This window comes from Diospyros lotus, chromosome 8, assembly GCF_014633365.1.
Source record: "Diospyros lotus cultivar Yz01 chromosome 8, ASM1463336v1, whole genome shotgun sequence".
NCBI lineage: Eukaryota > Viridiplantae > Streptophyta > Magnoliopsida > Ericales > Ebenaceae > Diospyros > Diospyros lotus.
This window is the reverse complement of record NC_068345.1, coordinates 36885967-36909382: the sequence shown is the minus strand read 5'-3', so window position 1 is coordinate 36909382 and position 23416 is coordinate 36885967. Positions and strand designations below refer to the sequence as shown.

At 38.5% G+C, this 23416-nt stretch overlaps 4 protein-coding genes across 6 annotated transcripts; 1 reads left to right on the top strand and 3 right to left on the bottom strand.

The window, feature by feature from the left end:
• The first annotated feature begins 216 nt into the window (after positions 1 to 216).
• Positions 217 to 5986, top strand: LOC127807889 (dihydroceramide fatty acyl 2-hydroxylase FAH1-like). Of its 2 annotated transcripts, XM_052346084.1 has the most exons (8): positions 223 to 384; positions 1223 to 1393; positions 2951 to 3021; positions 3203 to 3295; positions 3583 to 3779; positions 3907 to 4012; positions 5215 to 5361; positions 5599 to 5986. In XM_052346084.1, the coding sequence occupies exons 3-8, from the start codon at positions 2971 to 2973 to the stop codon at positions 5716 to 5718; spliced, it is 714 nt and encodes a 237-aa protein (XP_052202044.1). In that variant the 5' UTR covers positions 223 to 384; positions 1223 to 1393; positions 2951 to 2970; the 3' UTR covers positions 5719 to 5986. The 2 variants fall into 2 exon arrangements, with proteins under 2 accessions (XP_052202043.1, XP_052202044.1); XM_052346083.1 differs by lacking the exon at positions 1223 to 1393 and having other exon boundaries at positions 217 to 384; positions 5599 to 5981.
• Positions 5987 to 6136: 150 nt separating this feature from the next.
• On the bottom strand, positions 6137 to 11716 carry LOC127807890 (uncharacterized). 2 transcript variants are annotated; one of them, XM_052346086.1, is made up of 4 exons: positions 11549 to 11716; positions 11382 to 11444; positions 9372 to 9428; positions 6137 to 6657 (listed from the first exon to the last, which is right to left on the bottom strand). In XM_052346086.1, exon 4 carries the CDS (start codon positions 6645 to 6647, stop codon positions 6294 to 6296), a length of 354 nt encoding a protein of 117 aa, XP_052202046.1. In that variant the 5' UTR covers positions 6648 to 6657; positions 9372 to 9428; positions 11382 to 11444; positions 11549 to 11716; the 3' UTR covers positions 6137 to 6293. The 2 variants fall into 2 exon arrangements, with proteins under 2 accessions (XP_052202046.1, XP_052202045.1); XM_052346085.1 differs by lacking the exon at positions 9372 to 9428.
• A 697-nt stretch (positions 11717 to 12413) lies between these two features.
• LOC127808626 (berberine bridge enzyme-like 23) lies at positions 12414 to 13943 on the bottom strand. Its single transcript, XM_052347195.1, has one exon. It carries the CDS (start codon positions 13941 to 13943, stop codon positions 12414 to 12416), a length of 1530 nt encoding a protein of 509 aa, XP_052203155.1.
• Positions 13944 to 17305: 3362 nt separating this feature from the next.
• LOC127808982 (berberine bridge enzyme-like 15) lies at positions 17306 to 19220 on the bottom strand. The gene has a single exon (XM_052347751.1). The coding sequence runs from the start codon at positions 19162 to 19164 to the stop codon at positions 17524 to 17526; it is 1641 nt and encodes a 546-aa protein (XP_052203711.1). The 5' UTR covers positions 19165 to 19220; the 3' UTR covers positions 17306 to 17523.
• Positions 19221 to 23416: the final 4196 nt, after the last annotated feature.

The following is a 23416-nucleotide window of genomic DNA, read 5'->3' as shown; positions in this document are numbered from 1 at the left end:
AAGTTGGATAGAAAGGAAAAGGAGAGCATCTGAATGGGTACGAGCGGTCACGTCAGATCCCTCCCACTAAAGGATGAGCTGTATCATCCTGGACCGCCAGCCTGGCGAACCGTTATCATCCAACGTGCGGATCTCTGGTGGCGATTTGGTGATGATGCTCAGATGGACGGCTCAGATCTTCATATACAATATTCATGCATAAATAGCATCCCGAGTACAGGTAAGCCTTCTGCTCTTCTACGCCACATTACTCCTCTCTGGCGGAATTAGGCTACGCCCATGGTTGTGGGGCGTTGATTGAGAGAGAGAGAGAGAGAGAGAGAAGTGGTCTACTGAGACGAAGTCCTCCCGCAGTATTCACAGATCTCGGCAGCATTATTTTGGGTTAGTTTTTGTTTCCTATTTAGATCTGAGGTTTTTGTGTTTTCAAGCGGAAAAACGATGTTTTTCTTGAGCAATTTTATGGGTTTTGTGTGTTGATTTGTGATTTGAAGTTGGTTTTTCAAGGTGCATTTTGGATTTTGATGTGCTGTTCTATATTGATTGCTTGTCCGAGACGGTTTTCGAACAGAACGCAATTTGGGTTCCTTTTTTTTTTTTTTTTGAAGTACATTGTGGGTTTTGATGTGCTTGTTCTCAGTTGTTTCCTTGTACTTAACAATTTAAAATGGAAGTTTCGGTTTAATGTGTCGATTTATGCTTTGAAGTTGTCATTCAGCAGCCCATATGGGGTCTGATGTGCTGCTTCTTAGTCCATTGCTTGTTTCAATCGGTTAGGTTAGGAGTCACTGTTGTGATGCTGTATGGATTTCTTGGATCTAATAGGTAGTTTGAAAAGTTGTTCTCTCGCTTTTTTGAAATCGTTAAAAATACTGAAACTGATGTGGAATGGCTCGGAACATTTTTTTTTTTTTTTTTTGACATTGATGGAAAGTGTGAGAATTTATAATTGGAATGGATTATTTGCTTTATGCTGGCTGGCTAAAATTGATAAGATTTATTAGGAGAATAAGCTGTATGGTGAATAGAAATAAATATTCCCAAATTTTACGCATTGAAATCAAAATGTGATCAAACGCAGAAATATTTGATCTGAAGATCTTTGAATAGAGCAATTACTGTATTTATATGGTTGTTCAACTAAGATGATGATGCTACCCCTAGCATTAATAGAATCAAATTACAACGTAATGCATTTCTCAGGTCCACTTTGATATTTCAGATTTCACTCTCTTTGTCAGAAAATAGTGCATTTGGGTGTTCATTGGATGTGTTCTCCAGATGTGCTTTGATTGTGGATCAGTGTGCAAGTGTTTCTTCATTAAGTGGGCCTCGAAGGAAAATGCCATTTTCATAGCCATTGGTGAATGGTGATAGAACCTCATTGGCAGAGGTTATGAGATCTCAATTTTTTTCCTATTTCTTAAGTTGCATATATTCTTCAGTAATTCTGCCACAGGTGGGGGATCTGTTTTGAAGTATGTCAGTGCTTATATTGCTTTAAAGCTCAAGCTAAGGGGATGAAAATATTTAAGTTTGTGAATGGATTAAGATCAGTTTTAATCAAGGGCCTTGTTGCTCTATTATTTTGTAGATCACCAGTCAGTTTGAAAGTTCTTGATATTAAAGATGATGTAATTTAGTTGATAAAAAGGGATGTAATTTAAGGATTAATATCTCGTGCAGAGTAATCATCAGATTTAAAGAAAGAATTCTGTACACTATTTTGTTATATACTTGATTCGAGAGTGTGTTAGGGTAATGATACACCATAATAAGTAGTTAGACAAATATTATTTTGATGTTAGTTACATGTGTTTGTAAAAAGAAGGTGGTTCTGCTGATGATGGTAGGTGTCATGTATTGTTTATCCACTTTTTAGGAGTCTCATCCAATATAGAGCTGTAATGTGCATCGTTTGCAAAAAGTTTTAGGACTTCTTAAGTAATTTGTGTTGATATTCAATTCATACATGCTACCTAAGACTAACCTCCTCTTTTAAATGCTTGTGCTAAGTGCAACTTGAGCTGTATGATACTTCTATTTCAGTCCTCAGTTGAGGCTAATGCCAATAGACATTGAGGCATGAATCACATGAAGTCCATCTGTTTGTCTTCATTTTTCATTCAAAGATGAGGTACTCAACTTGCAATACAAGCATTGCAAGTTGAAAAAGAGTATTCTTGCTTGGCTTGAGGTCAAGTCAACATTAGAGACATATTTAAGCTAGTGCTACTAAGGGCCAGCAGCCAGCTATTCCTGCAAGCTACTTGGTTTAGCTCTTTGAATTTCAAAACATTCAAATTGGGCTTTTAGAATTCCTTTTTTTGCACCTCCAATATATTGCTCAGGCACGGCCAAGTTGAAATGAGAGTATTCTTGCTTTTCCTGAGGCCAAGTCAACATTAGATATCTTTTGAGCTAAGGCTACTAAGGGCTAGAATTGCACTTTTTTACACCTGCAAATTAGTTCTCAAGCATGGCCAAGTTTAAACTATAGTATTCTTGCTTGCCTTGAGGTCAAAGTCCAATTTGAGACGTGTGGTAAGGCTACCAAGGGCAATATATTCTTGCTAGCTGCTTGGTTTTTGCTCTTTGACATTTGAATTGGGCCTTTAAAATTCAACTTTTTATGCCTCTAGGTGTAAAATTCCATTCCCGCTGAGATTTTGTAGCTAGACGACCCAAAAAATTGCTGATTTTCTTTCCTTTTTTTTTTTTTTTGTTATGAGTGAACTTTTCAAAACCTTATCGGTTGAGTTTGAAAAAACTTGTGATAGTCATCAAAATTATTTGAATGCATGTATACACTAGTGTATGTGCATTGGATAAAGAATGTGCAGACCGTTTGGGTTATGAGTTGATTTTTCATCATTAAGCTTGTTTGAGTTTCATATCCAATTTGTTGCTTTCTAACTGTTTCTTTATTTTCTCACATGCACGAATGCAGTCACGTGGTGAGGTGGCAAGATGGTTGCACAAGGCTTCATAGTGGATTTGAATAAGCCCCTTGTCTTCCAGGTGAATGGCCCTTGTTACACTCTTTTTCATTATATTTCATGAAAAATAATTGTTCATTTAATAAGGCCAGAAGGGATATAAAGCTGAGAAAAGTTGTTCAAAGAAACATGCATCACTCGTCTTTGAAACCTTTCACACTGATAAATCATTCACTAATAAAATCTTGGACAATCTTTTACAGGTTGGTCACCTTGGAGAGGATTATCAGGAATGGGTTCACCAGCCTATTGTCAGTAAGGAAGGCCCTCGATTTTTTGCAAGTGATTTTTGGGAGGTATGACCCCTTTGTATTTGCTTATATAAAATTGCTGTCTTCTGGTGGCATCCTAATTTACTAAGATTACGTTAGTACATTCACTGGTGCAAACATGTCATTTCACTAATTTACAAATTAAGACCCTCCCCAACCCTCACAAAGCAGGGGAGCATTATGCACTGGGGATACACCCCCCCCCCCCCCCAATTTTTTTTTTCTTTTTTTATCAGCGGACTTTAGTTTTGGTTTTAATTCATTGCTTCACAAATTGCAAGCTGCATGTCTGACTTGTTTTCAATGGACAGTTTTTAACCAAAACAGAGTGGTGGGTAATACCTCTAATCTGGCTGCCAGTTGTATGCTGGTCCATCTCAAGATCTGTGTTGATGGGTCACAATCTTCCTCAGATAGCAACGTTGGTGATCCTTGGTATTTTTATATGGACATTGATGGAATACACTCTCCATCGCTTCCTTTTTCATATCAAAACAAAGAGCTATTGGTTTGCCTCTCTCTCTCTCTCTCTCTCTTCTGAGTTCCTAGAATTGAATTTTGTAGTACTGCGTTGAGATTTATTATTGTTATTGAATTCTCTGCACTAATTCTGTAAAGGATGTGCATGCATACAGGGGAAACACCGCACACTATCTCCTTCATGGTTGTCATCATAAGCACCCAATGGATGGACTACGCCTTGTTTTCCCTCCTGCTGCAACAGCTGTCCTATGTGTGCCAGTAAGCATTTTTCAACTTTGCAGCTGCTTCTTGTCACTCTATATGTTAGACTTCAAAGATCTTAGTTGTTTATTTAGAGCACTATAATGTCTAGCTTTCTATTAATTTGCTTAGGTCATTCTTTAATTCCTTTGGACTTGTTAATCTATTTACGAGTTTTGTTGTCCTAGTGTATCTGTCTCCTGAGCTGCCTTATGCTTATTTTTGAGCCACTGAAAAATACCATGATGAGATAACTTGAAAATTAGTGTTCATGTTAATGGCGATGCTGATCTGCATCTCTTGGGATTTGTCTGAAATTGTTAAGTTTGGATGAGTAAAGATAGAGTACGGTCATATTGGAGTGGTCATAATGAAGATGCAGTCAATTAGCCATGGGCTGGCTTCCAGATTGTTTTACCTTTCTGAACAATATGGTTATACACCCCTTCCCAAAGAAAAAAGGTTAGCGCAACTTAGCATCATAACTCTAGAAGAACACATGCATAATGTCTTTTTTATTCACGGGCTATAGATTACAGGATGTGGTCCACAAACAATATGCGATCTTTGATCCAGCAAGCATCAGCTGGACAACCAAAAACTAATGCTAGTAAGTAGCGTTGTGAATTCTTAAATCTAGTCTAGATAATAATACCCTATGCCTTCATTTCACTTTTATCCACATGGAGTCCCGGGTTCACTTCTCAATACTGAAATAAGCAGGGAATACGGTGTTACCTGATTTCCAGTGAGTGGACCATCAGGCTGAACTGCAACCTACACTCTTTCCCAAACCATAGGGCAAGGAACTGAGTAGCCTAAGCTTGAGAAGTTGGATGGTGATGGTGGCTAAACTTAAGCTTGAGAAGTTGGATGCTGATGGTGAGTAAACTGATCCAGTCTGAAGCAATTCCTGGATTGATCTCATTGTGGCAGCATCAGTAACTTTTGGCCGTCATATTATACTTCCAAACCTATTGCACCTCTCTGTCAATTGTATAAATCAGCTGGATCAAGTTTACTATTTGGTGGTTTACCATGATAACTGTGACGTGAGCCCAAGGGTATTATGAAAATTTGTAAATGTAGTCAGACTTGCAACATAGGGAATTAGGGATCTGAATCTCATACCCAATAAACATATAGATCCTGTACAAATGTGGCAGTGTGCTAAGCAGGGTTTTTCTCTTGTTATGACTCATTGTATCTACTGCTGCCAGTTCTATAACTTTGTTAGACTCCTATCCACTCGGACTACTGCTCCTGCACTGTTTGGAGGCGGTTTACTGGGTTATGTGATGTACGATGTCACCCATTACTACTTGCACCATGGGCAACCAACAAGTGAAGTACCTCGAAATCTTAAGGTGAGAGCTGTACCTTTTCAACACTACTTGCAGATGGGGTTGTGAGATAGCTATTCATTTCCATCACCCATCCCCTCTGTATAGTGAATATTAGCTTAACTGGACCAATCAAACGAACCATTTGTTATTAAATATCAAAAGTGAATACCTGTTCCAGTTGTGGAAATGGTCTTTTGCGGACAAAATGGTCATTTCAGCACTTTCCTCCTAATGAATTTGATTGATTTTGTTTTTCAGAAATACCACCTAAACCATCATTTTAGGATCCAGAACAAAGGCTTTGGGATCACTTCCTCATTATGGGACAAGGTGTTCGGGACGCTGCCTCAATCAAAAGCAGCTGCAAAAAGCAGATAAAATTTTGTTAAGGATAGCATTTGTTCAACCAGTGACATCATAAGTTAGAACTTATTTTCTCCTCACTCTTGTTTCTTTCACTTCTTTACCGATTCTATGGTAAGATCTATTTCACTAGTTAGATGTGAGGATTCTGTTGCCATTATTTGTGCCATGAAATCTGTATAAAATGAATTGATTGGCTTGGTGGATACAGTACTTATTGATGCAAGTCTCAAATTATTTATTTTTTCCTCCCTCCATCTGTTAGTCCAAAATAAACTTTCATGCTTTAGCGATGTCATGGAACAAGCTAATCTTTATGGGATTACTTGAGGCCGGGTATAATCATTATATTCTAACATGCTAAAGACTCCTACTTTTGTTTTGAGTGGGTTGATACATGTTTTGCGAAAACCAAAAAGAATGCAACTAGAAATAAACTCAAAAAACTTGCAAAGAAGATCATTCCCGAGGTACGAGTTGAATACAATCTGAAAAGCAATCAAATGCTAAATGAATATGTCTGTAAGTAATAACTGGATACAGTTGCGTGATAACAAATCAGATAAGCTGTGGCAGATGAACGGCTTGTCTCATTCCTTTAGCGATAGCAGCAGCGACAACTGTTCTTCAATGGAGCAATCGACGTGACAAGATGTTCGGCAAGAGAATGGAATAAGAATGAGACCAAGCGCCCGTTGCTCCATTGGGCAAGGGGATGAACGTCTGGTGCTCCTATATTCCACTGCATCTTGGAGAATGATGTTTCCTTGCTTATCAAGACAGTAAAATGTGCCCAAGAAAAAACGTCCATCGCTAATCCCCACCAGCATTTGCCGAAAAAGCAGCTTCTTGGCCCGAGCCACAAGTTCTGAGTTTTTTGGGTCACAACCTGATGAAACTCCTACCTGATCGAAGGATGTCTGTGCCTGCTCCTCAGCATCCATTTACTTGGAACTGATAACAATCGAGCACATGCAAAGAGAAATCTAGGTTAATTTGTAGAAGCTCATAAATGCATTCAGATGCCAAAACCCCAAACCGAAGTTTGTATCACTTCTCACTAGATTATCTGTTACTCTGGAGAACAACCAAAGAATAAATACTCCAGCATCAATCAAGGAAACCAAACTACTTGTGATACAGTTCCACTTCCACTTTGTTAGTGTACTTAAAAAGTTTTGGATATATACTTTGCTCTACTCTAGTAACTCAAAAATTGTTAGGTCCTAAGGTGCTATAACTAATGCTATTGAAGAAGGTAAAGATGGTTTGTTTGAGGCAGACTAAGGGTCAAAATCATAAAGAAGCGAGATTTGTGAATTATAAAGAAGGGTAGTGTGTTGGAGAGATTTGAGTAGGGGTTAACAATGTTATCAAAATTGGATCTAATGTTCACCACTGTGAGGTTTGGATTGAAATAGTATGTTTGAGGCAGACCACGGGTTATGCCAGAATTATGATGAAGAGATACATCCTAATGAGAACACGAGTACCAAAAAGAAAAGGGTTGGTTACAACTCAATCCCACGTCAATGGTATATTCGGGTAGTTTTCAGTACATTAGTCCAAGGGCAAAATTAACTTCAACAACCACCTTAGGGTGAGGGTCAGTGTTACAAAATGTAACATCCCGCATCGAGCGATAGAAAAGAACAGAACAATTTACTCTGATGGACCTACGTGAATTTCTCAGGGATCACCCATCCTTGAGCTTCTCTAAGTCAAACACGCTTAACTCGGGAGTTTTTTACCTACATTCAGCCCAAAAGATATTCAGCTGATGTTGTTTCTTTCCTTATCCTTAATATATACTACTCTTCTCTGAACTCTTGAGGTATTACATTCTCTCCCCCTTCCCCTTAAGCAAATGACGTTCTCGTCATGTGTCCTCACAACTGGTTCCAGATTTTCTCTCTTTTGGGAGCTGCTATCATTAGAAGCTTGCCAAAAATCGCTTCTTGTACAAACCGTCGAGCCTCAGCACCACTTTCTGGCCTCATCGGACAGCCTTCACTAAGGGTCGGCTTTGATACCATCTATAACATCTCACATCGAGCAATAAGAAGGACCGGAACAACTTACCTTGATGGGTCTACACAAACTTCCCATGAGTCACCCCTCCTTAAGCTTTCCCAACTCAACCACGCTTAACCCTAGAGTTCTTTACTTACATTCAGCGCAAAAGGCATCCAGTTGGTGTTGTTTCCTTCCTTACTTATTCTCGATATATACTACCCTTCTCTAGACTCTTGGGGTATTACACAAAATCCATTACCAAAGGAATATAGCCAATTCAAAATAATAAAGAGGCTATTAAACACAAATCACGATCAATCATTAATAATAATAACACTGTTCAAATGTTTCTAAATATTGAGACATAAAAACAACATTCTCATGAGAATCATCTTTCATGATCATTAATAGAAGAAACAAAATTACATGCATATAAATATCTATGCTTCAATATATAACCAATTTTTTTATTCCTATTTCTAGTGAAATCTTAAACTAAACAATATTTCCCAAAAAAACTGTATATGAATTACAGGTTAGACAAGAAAGGGTGGGAAATCTGCCATGACCTAAAAGGGGGCCTGTGACCTGCGCTTAACCCTTGATGAGACCATTAGGGTCAAGCAAGTCTCTGTGCTTACCATATCATGACAACACCATTAATAACCAAAACTGAACCATAAAAAAAAAAAAAAAAAAAAAAAAAGTTTGATGCTAATAAATTAAGTCAATGTCTATACAACTATGCTTGTAAAAATTGATCCTACAACTAAGAATGCTTAAACAAAGAAACAACTAATGCCCACTAGAACAAGAATAGAGCTTACCAAGACAAAATATCTAAACTAGAATGAACTGCTCAAATAGTCTGACATGTCAGTTCTGTGGCTGAGGCGTGATCTGAAAAAATATATACCTATCTCAAATGAGTATGGGCAACAAATGCCATGATGGAATTGGGACAAGCAATTCGTTTGAGCTTTCACACAAAAAAGATTTTTTCTTTCAAAATGATGCAATGAAAATTGTTTCTCATTTTAAAACAAAATTTTCCCTGTTTCAAGAAATTTCTTTTCTTTTTCATATCTTCTCAGAAAACCATATTTCGGTTTCATGGGAGTACACTAAGCAAGATGAATCCATATGACAATTCCATAATTAGCTACACCACCATCATCAGTTGTGCCAAAGTAAATAACTGATCTGTGTGAGTTAGCTGACACATGGAGTTAGGAACACCCCCTGCTAATTGGGGTGCACCAAAGCTAACATCTACTCCGCTAGTTACAATATCTCAAAGCTCTCCCAAAACTTCTATTAAATGCAAAATTTAATCATCAATCAATAGGGCTAAGAATCCGATTTATACCAAATAATCCAATATGTCATGCAACCAAATCCATAAAATTATTGCATAATCAAAGATCATAGCAGAAGGAATAATGAAGGGCTTGCCCTCAATATTCTTAGCTCTACAGTTTAAGGGCAGGAATTATTCATATAAGGAGTTAAAAAGATTTTGAGAAAACATTTTTTCTGCAGATATTGAAAATTCCAATTTATGCAATCATAATAAAAAAAGATTTATTCATGCATGACAATTGCTAAGGGAATTCTTAAAAATCATGTCACAATATAAATTATCTACTCACAGTAACCACACCCAATTAATTGGCTATGCTGACTGCAAACCGGGTATATAGAAGTACCTAAAAATTGAAATAATACAATCAATTAATCGAATTGAATTTTCCATTTCAAATTATAATTTCCCAATTTATACCTTCTATATCTTAAATTAACACATACAAGTATTTGAACAAACATGAAATTTGGCCCTCTTGCTAAATTAACATTTATGTTTTAGAACACTCAACCTGTTAATGATGCACAACACACCTATGGTAATTCAGTAGTCTTTATCATTAACCACCTACACGATCTCAATGCTCATTAATTATTAACAGTTGACTTACTGCTATGTATGGTAATAATTATTTATTCACAACTCACTTACAGTTATGTATGGCAATCAGCAATAAGTGACCGGATTTGGATTTAATTGGATATTCAATTTTGGGTCCAGAAATCAGGGTGGTTCTTTCCTAATTAGCTATTCCTGCAATTGGAAAAATCAGGCTGAGAGGGCTTTGACATTTTGGATTCCTTTTGGTGAGCGGCAATCAAAGAAATCAGAGGGTTGGGTTTGTTTCTATTATGAGAGGATTTCAATTTGTGCAATTCAAAGGATAAATTGTTGGTTACTAAATCTATCATGTGAACCTGTAGACTGAGGAACATCCCACAACACAACAAGAAACCAAGTTTTAAGGAAGTAGAGAACCTTCATGCTCGAACCAAAAGTAAAAACAAGTGGTGCTGAAGGATTAACAACTAGCTAGACCTACATCAATGGCACACTTGGCTTCCTAATCTTGATTTTCTTATTTCAACAAACAACAACATACCAAGCCTTTATGCCACTATGTGGCTGTCAGGTCCTCAGACCTAACAAGATCAATTCTCTGCTAATTGAGAGAATTAGGGCAGAATTTAGGGAGAAATTAGTGGAAATTTCAGAGAAAGAGGGGGAAACAGAAAGAGGAGAGAGAGAGAAAGATCGGGAGAGGGAGAGAGAGAGAATTCTTTTAGAAAAAAGCTTCAGTACCTTTGAATTCAGCTGGATTTGGTTTATATACTAATCAGGCAGTTAAATTTGGCGCCAGCAAGGCTGCCAATACAAAGCTCAAAGTGCAACTATGAGCAGCTAGTCAAAAGTACAACTGCTGTAAAATACCAATAAACCCTTACAAACATTAGGTGCATGACAGTGGGGTTGGCTAAATTAATTCTTACTTCAATAATTTAGCAAAATTCATTCTTATTTAGCAGTTAGCAATAAATTTTGCTTTAGTTTACATGTGCCTCTTTCAATACACAATGCTATAAGATTTTTGGGGAATAATATTGATTTTGTGGGTCTGAATAAGATCAGTGCCCAGTCCAGATGTTGTAATAAGCCACACACAACCATGAGTGTTTTCCAATTGAAGCAATGTCATAGGATGTAAAACATTCTCAAATTCCTGTCATGTGATCTCATGTTCCAATCAAAAAGCTATGCCTTCACCCAAATTTACTCCCGGATCCATTTTGGACTTCCTAAAAATTACTATATAGAGTCTGGGGATCTGAAATGTTAAAAATGAATAAGAGCTTTGGAGCACTATGAAGCCCAAATAAACCATTCAATGGCAAGACAAACAACATTAAAATAGCCACGTAACACGTTCACTGTTATATTAGGGAAAGGCTGACAGCCCAGAATCATCTCATAAAGGAATATGTTTTGCATGGTTTCAGCACCATTACCAAAAGCTGAAGTAAGACAAGCGAAACTATTGAATTCAAACTTCTTTATAACATAAAATGTTAGAGTACGTAAGAAAAGCAAACACGCCATACTTGGACATTTCATCATACAAGTGAAGTACGTTAACACTAATATCAGGAAACAGAAATGTTAACCCATTCTTGACAGTTTTAAGGGTTTGAAGTTTAGTGGTAAAAGCCTACATTTATCAAACGAAATAGCGCCAGTTACCGACCCAATAGTTTCAAGCAATGAAAATGGGAAGACCTAACAGAATTTTGAAGATTACCTTCCAAGATTATTCTGCTTGGGTGATCCTCGAATGATGACAAAGCATAACCCTACTTTGATTCTACAAAATGCATGGAAATCAGTAGTTTATATATAAGTGGATATATGTAACGAAATAAAAGAAGGAAAGACAGAAATCGAAGGAAGACACGGTCGGAGACTCACCGGCTCGTCGCGATCTTCAGGTAAGCTTCCCCTTCAGTCGGACGCCGGCCGGCAACCCCCTCCTCGCCGTCGGTCAAAACCCCGGCATCCCGCTTTCCTCTCCGGCTCACCACCGTTACCTCTCAGATGGTTTAGGTGATGGAGAGCGGTGGGCTGGAGGCGGATTTGGAGGGTTAATCCCGAGTCCCGACCCTACCCAACACCCGGACCGCAACCCGATTTCTTTTCCCAAATCGAAGCTCCGGTCCTAAACCGATATCAAACCCGACCCAGCTAATTTTGGGTCAATCAGAGAAAAAGAACCCCTAGCTTCTAGTCTAACCGTAGCTAAATTAGGTAAATTAACTTAAGGAAAGTGCATTCTCAAAATCTTCACTTGACACATACTAGTCGAGTGTTTTTTCTTTACTATGTTTGTGTATATATTTGGCTTCTTATCAAAAATTATTTCAAAATTTGCACTCTCAAATATTTTTGTGTATATATTTTCATCTCTTTTTGATAAAACTTGTGGAGTAGATTGTTTGTGATTAGATTTATAGTTTATTAGGGGAAAGCTTTTATCTACTAAAATCTTTTCTATGCCCAAGGAAAGAACTTTTTTCAGTACTTTCCCCAACTATTTTAGCTTATAACAAAAGGCATTTTTGTATAACTGTAACAAGTATTACTTTGTTGTGAAGGAGAAGAAGCGAAGTATTTCACACTAGAATCGTGACATCTAACGCATGACATTTGAACATGGTGAGATTATAGGTGAACTGGGACTTAAAAAAGAGTTTTACATCTTCATGTGTTATATAGCATAACATATGACTTATTTCATGTAACAGAAGCTGCTTCCCAGTAAAATGTTGTTGCCAAGCTATATTACATTTTTTCTCCCTGTGGGAAGCACAGGAATACTCTGTTCATTTCTGAAGAAGTTCTCTGGATCAACCATGGCCTTCGCCATTGCCAGCCTCTCCAAGTTGCCCTTGAAGTACTTTCTTCCCCACGCTTGTGCTTCCGAGTAGTTGCCGCCGCCACGGCCTCGCCGGTTGATTCCCAGATCAAGATCTCTGTAATTCAGATATGCACCTCTGGGAGAATTCGAGACAAATGGCTCCATGTACTGATACAGCATTCTGATCCAGTTCACATGCTTCTTTGTTGCCTTGAAGCCATTCTCTTCCCACTTCACTAGATACTGTATGTTGTACAGGTTCCCTTTTCTGTGCGGAAATGGCAGCTCTGATTCTGAAATTTCATCCATTTTTCCTCCATAGGGATCCATTATCATGAACACCAGCTTCTCCTCTAGAATCCTTTCCCAGATGCCCTGCAGCCCTGTTTCCGGGATCGGTTCTTTTACGAAGTCTGACTTTGCCTTGAAATAGGTCTTGTAAAGGGTAGTCCGGCTGAGTAAAACCTCCAAGGGCTGGCCTCTGGGGTACCCTGCAAAGTACAGAACCGATTCGATCCAACTCATTTCTGTGCACTCCTTGGCCTGCAAGCCTAATTCAGGGAACCTCTTGTTCATAATTGGGATCAGCTCATCTTTTCTTCCAAGAAACAGAGAGTTGAAGGACGTTTTTACGGTCTTCTGTGAGGCTAAACTCTCTCCACCATCATCTTGGATGATGACTCTGATGAAGAGATCCTCCGGCAGCTTATGAGCGACGTTTTGCCACCGCAGGACCAGCCCGGTGGCGCCTTCTTCCAGCCTCTTGTCGATGGTAAAGACAGTGACGAGGGATGGAACCCGAACGAGCTTGATTTTCCAGGAAAGTATGATCCCAAAGCTGGCTCCTCCACCTCCCCTGATAGCCCAAAACACATCTTCCCCCATTGCTTCCCTGTCAAGAATTCTTCCATAAACATTGACGAATCGAGCATCGACAACATTGTCAGCAGCCAGGCCATACTTTCTCAACATGGTTCCAAAGCCTCCCCCGCTGAAGTGGCCTCCAATGCCAACACTAGGACATAGCCCTGCCGGAAAGCCATAAGTTCGGGCAGTGTTCTTGGCAATGCTATAGTAAAGCTCTCCCAGCGTGGCCCCAGACTGCACCCAAGCGGTCCCCTTTTCGGGATCAAGGGCGACTGACCGGAGATTTAGGAGGTCGACTAGCACGAACCGGGTGGTGCAGAGGTAGGAAAGGCCTTCATAGTCATGGCCTCCGCTTCGAGCCCTGACTTGGAGTCCATGGTTTCTGGCACAAACAACGGCGGCTTGGATTTGGGATTCAGCGTAAGGTGTGATGATGAAAAGAGGCTTGGAAAGAGTGGAATTTATCCACCTTGGATTCTGCTGAGAAGACTGTAATAGGGGGTAATATGCAGTGGAGGCAGGGGAGAAGATGTATTCAGAGGTTTTATTGCGGCTAACGGTTGAGTGGTCAGCCACGGCCATGCATTGGAGAAAGCCTTGTTTGGCTGCATAGCAAACTGCCCAGAAAACTGGAAAGAAAACAAGAGAAAATAGAGCGTGCCCTTTGATCATCATCATCATCTTCTTCTTCTTCTACTCTGAGACGGGATTTGATGAGAATTTGGATCGAGAGTTTTGAAGATGGCGGTGAAGGAATAGCGATCATCCCAAAGCCGGAGAGAAACACTAGTGCTTTGACATTTTGTATCCCAGTCGGCAGTTATTTAATATTTGCATGCAGACTTCTTTACATTCACGTACGCTGACAAAAAGATAATCTAGATGCATGACCGTTCATGTTTAATTCAATATATTGGCTGGCTTGCTCATTTGGGGTTGGGGAGGCCACTTCTGAGCAAAATAATTGTTGGTGTTTGATTCATTGAGCCCAATAAATCTTGGCTCTGGGGCCTTTAGCTTAATTTTGTTTGGGCTTTAAGGGATAACGGCCCCAATTTTGAGAAATCCAAACACTGTTTTATATGGGCTCCGTGCTCAAAGCCTGTTTGGAAGAAGCCGACAATTTTAAGACTCTTATCGTGTAATTGAACTAGTGCTTCAAATAAATAAAAGGCTACGAAGGCAATTTGGATAGAATAAATAATATAATATAATAGATAAAGAAGACAAAAAAAAAAAAAAAAGTGAAGTGTGAATGATGTATAATGAAAGCGTGTGTGCCGCGAAAGGGATAGCTGAGTGATAAAGGAGTGGTTATAAAAATTCATGTCAGAAATTGTCAGTATGAGATTGATTTTCGGGGGAGGCAACGCTTTTTTTTTGGAGTGATTCTTGATAAGTGTCGGTCGACACAACTTTAAAAAAAAAAAACTTAATCATCCAAGTACATCTCTGATTTACTTCTCTTATGATGATTTTAGAGCGGATTTAATAAAAGACACGAGTGATAACGTGTAATTAAAAATAAAATAAAATAAAATATGAGCTAAGATTAGATGGTGGAATGATGGTGTCCTCAAGATTAGACCAGGAATGAATCCGTGGCACTAGAATCCATCCATCCATCCGTAATGATTGATGAAGGAAGGAAGGAGTGGCAGTTTCTTCAACCACCACCACTTATTCACGGATCCTCTTCATTGGAATCGAACTTATAATATACCTTCAGATATCTACCTTTATCTACATACCTAAGTTTGTCTGACAGTAACAGTACTATCATTTTTATTTTTTTCCTAATTTTTATAAATAAAATAAATATCAATTAATGTAGTGATAAAATTACTATTTAAAAATCATAAATTTAAACCTTATTAGAGGACCAAATTGGTCCTGGCCAATTTGGTGTTAAAATGCTCTTCAATAAATACACTAATAATTTGGTGTTAAGCACAAACTTCAATCATTAAATTTGGTGTTGAGTAAATAGTATAACACCAAATTTAGTGTTATACTATTCATCAACACCAAATATATATATTTTTTTATTTTATTTCTATTTTTGCTCCTCTTATTATAACTTTAAAATAAATTATTCTCTTTATATCTTTTATTATTTTTATATATTTTAATTAATAATTAAAATTATAAATTAAATTATTATAAAAAATATATACCAATAGAAATATTTTATTAAGATCTATAAAATGAGTATAATATTGAATATGTTTTATAAATGCCATGTTAATATAAAATGAATTAATTTTATTTATGTATATGCAAGTTTTTTATTTCAATAATTACTTTATAGAAAGAAAATATTCTTAATGTAAAAATTTAATAATATAACAATTAGGTGGATGAATAATTAGTTTGATAAAAGTTAGGTGAAAATAATTAATTAAAAAATTAGTTAGAAAATTAATTAGAATAACATATTTTGTAAAAAATTTAATAAAATTATGAGAGTAATTATTAATTTTTTTTATAGAATGTGATTAATTATTTTTAATAATATTATGCTAAGTTAAATAAATTAATTAATATTAATTAAACAATTATTTATAAAATATTTTTTAAAGATGTCTTTTGTACCAATTTAATGCTGAGCACATTGGAGACAACACAAATTTAGTGTTGAAAAATTTGGTGTGAACCACTATTTGACATCAAAATGGTGTCAAATTTGGTGTCCAACGTTATAAATGCTCCTACTATATTTATATACATGATATTTATCAACCTTAAATATCTTTCAGTATTCAACTGAATGCATGTGCACTGCCCTCTCCTTTCAAAGTCCCATCATTTCAGTTCTCTTGTCAACACAATTATTGACATTGGACACTCCAAATCAAACTAAAATTATCCCACACAAAATGAATCTCTAAATTTAATTATACAGATTTGCCAAATTAAATATTTGTAAGAGTTACTATGGTATGGTCCAAATATATACAAGAAAATAGGTTAGGAAATGTCACTCATAGTTGGGACATGGGACAGAGGAAATGGCAAAAACTTTTTTGTAGCTACTACTAGAGTGAGTGAGTTCTCTAGTACTGCTCTTCGGCCCCAAGATTTTGTTAATCATTTGTTTAGTTTCTTCACCTTTTTGACCTTATTAACCACTACTCTTTTAGCTTATATATATTATATATAGGAAAGAAGAACAGTAATTGCGCTTGTGAACTAGAGAGAGTTGTTATAAGATTCCTTAAAACACATTTTTACTGCTCCAAATCCCACTGGGATGACCTGTGAATTAATAGAGGACATCATTAATTAATAAATAATCTTTTTTTAAGTCTATTTTCACGACCCACCCCTTCACACTTTAAGCATTAAAATAAAATATAAAATGTTATTTAAAAGATGAATAGTGTTTGAGACTTTTGTTCTGATGCCAACTCTGATCTTGTTCCATACAAATAAAATTAAAAGGGGGCATGGGCCTTGTAGGAGGGTGGGTGCGAGACACACACAACTCTCCTAAAATAAGAGGGCTCTACCCTCCCTCTGATATAAATGTGTTTAGATAATGATGGTGTCAGGAAAAGAAGACTCAATGCTGCTCTCTGTTAATTAGTTCGGCGGATATAAATGTCATTTACTTTCAAACTGAAGTGAAGCTGACACGATCAGATAAGGGGGATACTGTCGGATGGATATGTCTACAAGGGAGTTGGGCAGGCAATAAATACTATGAATATGAAAGTAGATTGAATTGATGATTGGCTGAATTAAATGAAGAAGGAATGAAATCAAATCATGAAGGGTTGATGGAGCATATATAACCGTAGAACCTACAGATTGCCTTTGTAACTTTCCACACACACCCCCCTGGCCGGGGGGGGGGGGGGGGTAACAAACATCATCAAATTTAAGAGCTATATATTCTTCTCAGCTAACACGCATATCGACTTCAATGACTCCACAATGTCTCCAAATCTAAGCAAATTTTTTATTAAGTAATTTTACATCATAACCATTCGATTACTTCATCAGTAGATCACTTCCAAATGGAGAAGCACATACTACTACGTACATGAAAAGCAGCAGCTTGCCACCTAAAATACAAATTAATTAACATTAGATCTCCAACAACAGCACACCCCCCCCCCCCCCCCCCCCGTAACCCAGTACTTCTACCCTCTGCTCTTCACCAATGGTCCCCCTTTCTTTCGCTTTTCCTCTCCACCGTCGGAAGAACAGGGATGCTCTGTTCGTGCCGGAAAAAGTTCTCCGGATCAACCTTCGATTTGATTCTCACCAACCTGTTGAAATTGTTCTTGAAATACTTGGTCCCCCAAACGCTCGCCTGAACGAAATCCGTGCTCCCGTTCTTGTTCATCCCCAAATCCAGGTCCCTGTAATTCACATATGCCTCTCTCGGCAGCATCGAGACGTAAGTCGACATGTAATTGTACAGCCGCCTCATCCAGTCTATGTGCTTCGCCGCAGACTCCTTGTCGCCGGCGCTCCACGTCGTCACGTACTGTATCTTGAACAGCGTCCCGTTTCTGTGCGGGAAAGGAATCTCCGATTCCGAAATTTTGCTCATCATTCCGCCGTAAGGGTTCCATATCATCAATGGAATTTCTTCCTCCATTAATCTTTTCCAGAGCCCTTCGAGGCCGTCTTCTGGAATCGGCTTTTTGACGAAATCTGATTTGGCCTTGAAGTAGTTCTTGAACAGAGACTTCCCCTGGAGGAGAACTTCCGGCGGCGTTTTGCTCGGGTATCCGGCGATGTAAAGCACCGATTCGATCCAGCTCATTTCTTGGCAGTCTTTGCGTGTTAATCCTAATTCAGGGAAGCTTTTTCCCATGACCTTCAGAAGCTTGTTGACCCTTCCGAGAAACAGGGCGTTATAGGCGGTGCCCACTGTTCGCTTGCCTTTCACGGCGGCGTCGGCGACTTGGATAATGACTCTGATGAAGAGGTTTTCGTCTAACTTATCGGCAACTTGCTGCCATTTGTAAAGAATCTTCGTGGCTCCTTGTTCTAACGTCTTTGGAACGGTGAAAACCGTCACGGTTTTCGGAACTTGGACCAGCTGGGTTTTCCATGCAAGAATGAGACCAAAGCTTCCGCCGCCGCCGCCTCTGATCGCCCAAAACAGATCTTCTCCCATCGCCTCTCGATCGAGAATCCTCCCATTCGCGTCCACAATCCGAGCGTCGACGACATTGTCCGCCCCGAGGCCGTATTTTCTCATCATTGGGCCATAAGCGCCGCCGGTGATGTGCCCGCCGACGCCTAAGCTGGTGCAGAGCCCCGCCGGGAAGCCATGGACGCTGCTTTTCTCGTAGATTCTGTAGTAAAGTTCGCCGATGGTTGCGCCGGCCTGGACCCAGGCCGTGTTGTCGTCGATATCGACGGTGACGGACCGGAGCCTGGCCATGTCGACAATTATAAACGGTGTTTCCGTTTCGGAAGCATACGACACGGCTTCGTAGTCGTGACCACCGCTCCGGACTCTAAGGGGGACGCCGAGCTTCTTGGAGCAGATGACGGCGGCCTGGACATGGGATTCGGTCAGAGGAGTGAAAATCAGCTCCGGCTTGGACACGGAAGGCACCAAATACCGGAGATTCTGGGCAGTCGACTCGAGAACCGAATGAAACGAAGAATTGTTTGGAGTGTAGAAAACGGTTGAAATCGTGACGGGTTGGTCGGCATCGGTATTGTGAACGAGGCATTGGTGGTACTTTTCTTGGAGGGGATTTGAAGCGGCAAATGGGACTGATAGAAGTAGAAGAAGCAACGGCAGAATGGGAAGGGTCTGAGGATCCGCCATCACCGTTAAAGTCTGGTGGTTTAATCTTTGAGTTTTGGGATGAAATAGGAGAGCTGGCGCAGGGGCTGTATTTATGGTGGACTGATGACTCTGTAATGAGCTAATGCGAACGTCAGGTTGAAAGAGCTGATGAATTAATCCACATGTTTAAGTGCCTTTCAATTCACGAGCTTCAAATCTTGTCGGGCTTCTGAGGATTAAGAAATTCAGTGTAAATATTAGGAGTATGTATGGAATTAATAGGATACAATCCTTAAGTAATAAGGGTAATTAAGAGTATTGCAATAAGCAAAATTTTAGGGGTTCAAATGTATTTATAGAAAAATTCTTATAAAAACGATGTATATTCATTAAGTATTAATAAGTTTGTTTTTCTTTTTCACGGCCCCGCCCCTTTAATTTCTAAACATGGCGTGAGAGAGGAAGAGAGAGCAACTGCCCTGCCCAAATTTAGATTTCAACTTCCATGCCTGCCTTTAACACGTGGACATTTTAAAGTTTTTGGAGGAGAAAAGGCATTTCATTTCAATCAGTTTCTCATAAAGAGAGAAAGAAAGAAAGAAAGGAAGGTTGAATGTTCCTATTAGGGTCCATTTGGTACTAACTTTTGATTTCTTTTAATTTATTTAGCTAGGATAAAAAGGCATTTACTTGTGTTTTTCTTCTTTTACTTACTAATTCAAAGTCAAGATCTAAAAAGCTTTAATTTTTAAACCAAAAAGCACAAAAAGATGCACGATGCTTTCGATCTTCTAACATATATATATATTTTTACATAGAACAATTAAGAGTATTGCAAATTATTTATATTTGGGGCAACAGTTAGTAGTTAAATTGGTAGATTAATTAATTTACATACATATGCTATGCCATGCAATGCAAGAAGTGGAAGTTGATTGTTATTTTAAAAGACCACGTCGGTGGCTAATAACCGGTTGCAATTGAAAAGAAAGGGAGACAGAGTCCCCTTTCTTTTCAAAGGAGTAGGTTCGTTTAATTGGCGAGGCCTGGAAGAAGGGACAGAGGGGGTGATATCATATGGTTCAAAAGAGTAGGTTTGTTTAAGGGCCCTTTCACTGATCCGCAAATGTAGCCATGAAATTATCCCAAAAGGACCCCATCCCTTTCACATTCAACTAATCCCCAAAAGCAATGGCTTTTTGACAATTGATTTGATGCCATGTATTAGACTTTGGACCAAACGCTGAGCATTCAATTCAGTTCAATTCAATTCCCTTGCCTTGGTAGTTTTAATCTATATCTTAACAAATTATTATTGGAGATGTAAGGGGTCGATGGCTAGCTAGCTATCATTTGATTGCTTGTATGATTGGGCTTACTTTGCCTTGCTTGTTTATTTAGCAGTATCAGAGCTGTTTGCCAAGCAAAGATTAGTTTATGTTTATGAGTCAAGACTATGTTAAGCTTTTCCTTCAAGAGTTTTCTTTCTTTCCTTTCGTGTTCCAAATTAATTCATACCCTTCTATTATTATAGTTTTAATAATAATGGTTCTTTGTTTCATTATAGATCCATCACGTAAACTTCAAGGCAATCCCCATTTTAAGAAACAACTAAAATATATATTTATTGTAACATAAACCCATTTTTAATTATGATCAATGTGAAGATGTCCATCCACATATTCTTTGGATTATTAGGCTCTTTGGCATGTTAGGGAATTAGACAATCTTAACTTGTTAGGGAGTTAGACAACCTTAACTTGGAATTAGGCATCCTTGACATGTTAGGCAACGTGCTTAACCTTGTTGACTGTGCTCACCACCATCTCCCTATATATAACCATTGTTCTCTTCTTGTTTATTATCCCCAATTTAAGAAGAATCCCTAGTTAGAGGATATGAATCTCATGTAAGAGGATATATCCCAATTTTAAGAGGATCTAGAGAGTGAAAGAGTTGTGTTGAGAGTTTTTGTACACAGAGAGATTCTGATTGTAATTTCTTATGTAGAATTTATTCAGTGAGTAATAGATTTGGTTTCTCTCATTTTATCTCTTCTATCATTGTTATTGATTTTCTGGATTTCTCAACAAGTGGTATCAGAGAATCAGGTTGAGTGCTAGAAAAGGAAATATGAAGAACAGAGCCTCTGTTATTCAAACTCGATTTTTTCAAAATCATCGAATTGGTATTTTGATCATACCAAAAGATTCCTGATGCCGAGACGAGCACACTGCAATTTTTTACAGGTTTAACGGACGTCGCACGCGCCCACACGCGTTGCCTGAAGATTTGTGAGTAGTCTTCATGAGCGTCAAGCGCCGTCTGGAGGTTGAAGACAACCACGTCAACTGCCACGTCGTCTGCCACATGGCTGCCATGTCAACACACAGCTAGACTTTGGCAAAATTACATATTAGTCTCTAAATTTTTTTGGAATTACAATTTGACCCTTGAACTTTCAAAAATTATACTAATCCCTAAACTTTCTAAAATTGCACTTTAGCCTCTGAAATTTTAGAAATTACATTTGAGCCTTGATTTTTTTTTCTCAAATTAGAATTTGACCCCGTAAAAGTTAAATCTACCATTTTCGACCCTTCCGGAGACAACGGTGCACTCCATTTTGGAAGATTCAACTTCATTTTTAAACAAGTTATTGTAAATGGAGGAGTTAACATCATAAGGAGACATGATAAAACTCACATCCACCAACTACACACTATGGACACCTCGGATGAAGGATCTTCTCAGTTGTACAGATTTGTACGATCCCTTGGAATTATTAGGTGTAAATCTTGATCCTTCCAAAAAAGTAAAGTGAAAGAAACTAAATAGAAAAAATATCGGTCAGATCCGACAATTGATTGATCATAGTGTCTTCCACCATGTTGCACAAGAAATAGACGCACATGCCCTCTAGACAAAGCTGGAGGAAATGTACCAGACCAGGACTGCTCGGAACAAAGTCCTGTTGATGACGCGATTAGTCAATCTGAAGTTGAAAAGTGAAACTTCAGTTGCCGACACACTAGTGAGTTCCAGAGCTTGGTAAACCAATTGTCGTCTGTAGAGATGCCACTTGGGGATGAAACACAAGCTCTCTTACTTCTCAATTCTCTTCCTGACAGTTGGGAGACACTAGTAGTCTCTCTCAGCAATTTGGCCCCAGAGGAAAAACTTACCATAATGATGGTTAATGATGCCTTGTTCAATGAGAAGGCCAGAAGAAATGACATGAGCACGAACCAGACTCAGCTCTTATAATAGAGAATCGATGGAGACAATAGGGAAGTAGTCGAGGCAAGTGGAGAGGAAAGAACAAGAGTAGGGACAGATCCACAGATGGAAGAAAGCCGACATACAAGTGCTACCATTGTGGTATTGAGCGTCATTTAAAGAAGAACTATAGAAAATTGCTACGAGAGCAGGGTCAAGGCAGTTCCGAGCCAAAGAACAAGGATGGAGAAACACTAGTCACTATGCATGGAGAGGTAGTCTACTGTTCCATCAATGATGAGACATGCCTTCACGTCTCGAGAGAAGACACAGAATGAGTGGTAGATACTGCATCATTTTACCACGTGACTTCTCACAAAAATTTCTTCACAACATATAAATCAGGAGATTTGGGAGCAGTGAAGATGGAAAATTCTAGTTCCTCTGAGATAGTTGGAATTGGTGATGTTCAGATACGAACGAGCGTCGGGAGCACAATCACCTTGAAGAATATCAGACATGTGTCAAATCTTCGGTTGAATCTACTTTCGGGAATAACTCTTGATAAACAGGGTTATAGTAATCAGTTTAGCAATAGAACATGGAAGTTGATAAGATACGCTATGGTAGTCTCCCGATGACATATTTGTGGCATATTATACAAAACTCATGTGAAGATATGCATAGATAGCCTCAACATAGTTAAAAATGAGGCTTCTCAGAATCTGTGGCACTAGAGACTTAGCCACATGAGTGAGAAGGGTTTGTCAACCCTGGAAAAGAAGGAGCTCATTACTATTTCAAAGATACTGCTCTAGATCCTTACAATCACTATTTATTTGGCAAACGACATAGAGTCTCTTTTAGTTACTTATCAACAAGAAGATCAAAGTTGCTCAGTCTAGTACACTCTGATGTTTGCGGTCTCCTAGAAGCTGAATCATTAGGTGGAAACAAGTACTTTCTAACATTCATTGATGCTGCTTCATGAAAAGTGTGGGTGTATTTCATCAAGATAAAGAACCAGGTATTTGATCACTTTAAACTGTTTCATACACTGGTAGAGCGTGAA

Bases quoted from the DNA above. Each gene is read 5' to 3' on its own strand.
- LOC127807889 (XM_052346084.1), top strand. From the start codon at position 2,971: ATGGTTGCACAAGGCTTCATAGTGGATTTGAATAAGCCCCTTGTCTTC. The intron at 3,022-3,202 runs GTGAATGGCCCT...AATCTTTTACAG, and splicing joins ATAAGCCCCTTGTCTTCCAG to GTTGGTCACCTTGGAGAGGA. The intron at 4,013-5,214 runs GTAAGCATTTTT...TACTGCTGCCAG, and splicing joins CAGCTGTCCTATGTGTGCCA to TTCTATAACTTTGTTAGACT.
- LOC127807890 (XM_052346086.1), bottom strand. From the start codon at position 6,647: ATGGATGCTGAGGAGCAGGCACAGACATCCTTCGATCAGGTAGGAGTT.
- LOC127808626 (XM_052347195.1), bottom strand. From the start codon at position 13,943: ATGGCCGTGGCTGACCACTCAACCGTTAGCCGCAATAAAACCTCTGAA.
- LOC127808982 (XM_052347751.1), bottom strand. From the start codon at position 19,164: ATGGCGGATCCTCAGACCCTTCCCATTCTGCCGTTGCTTCTTCTACTT.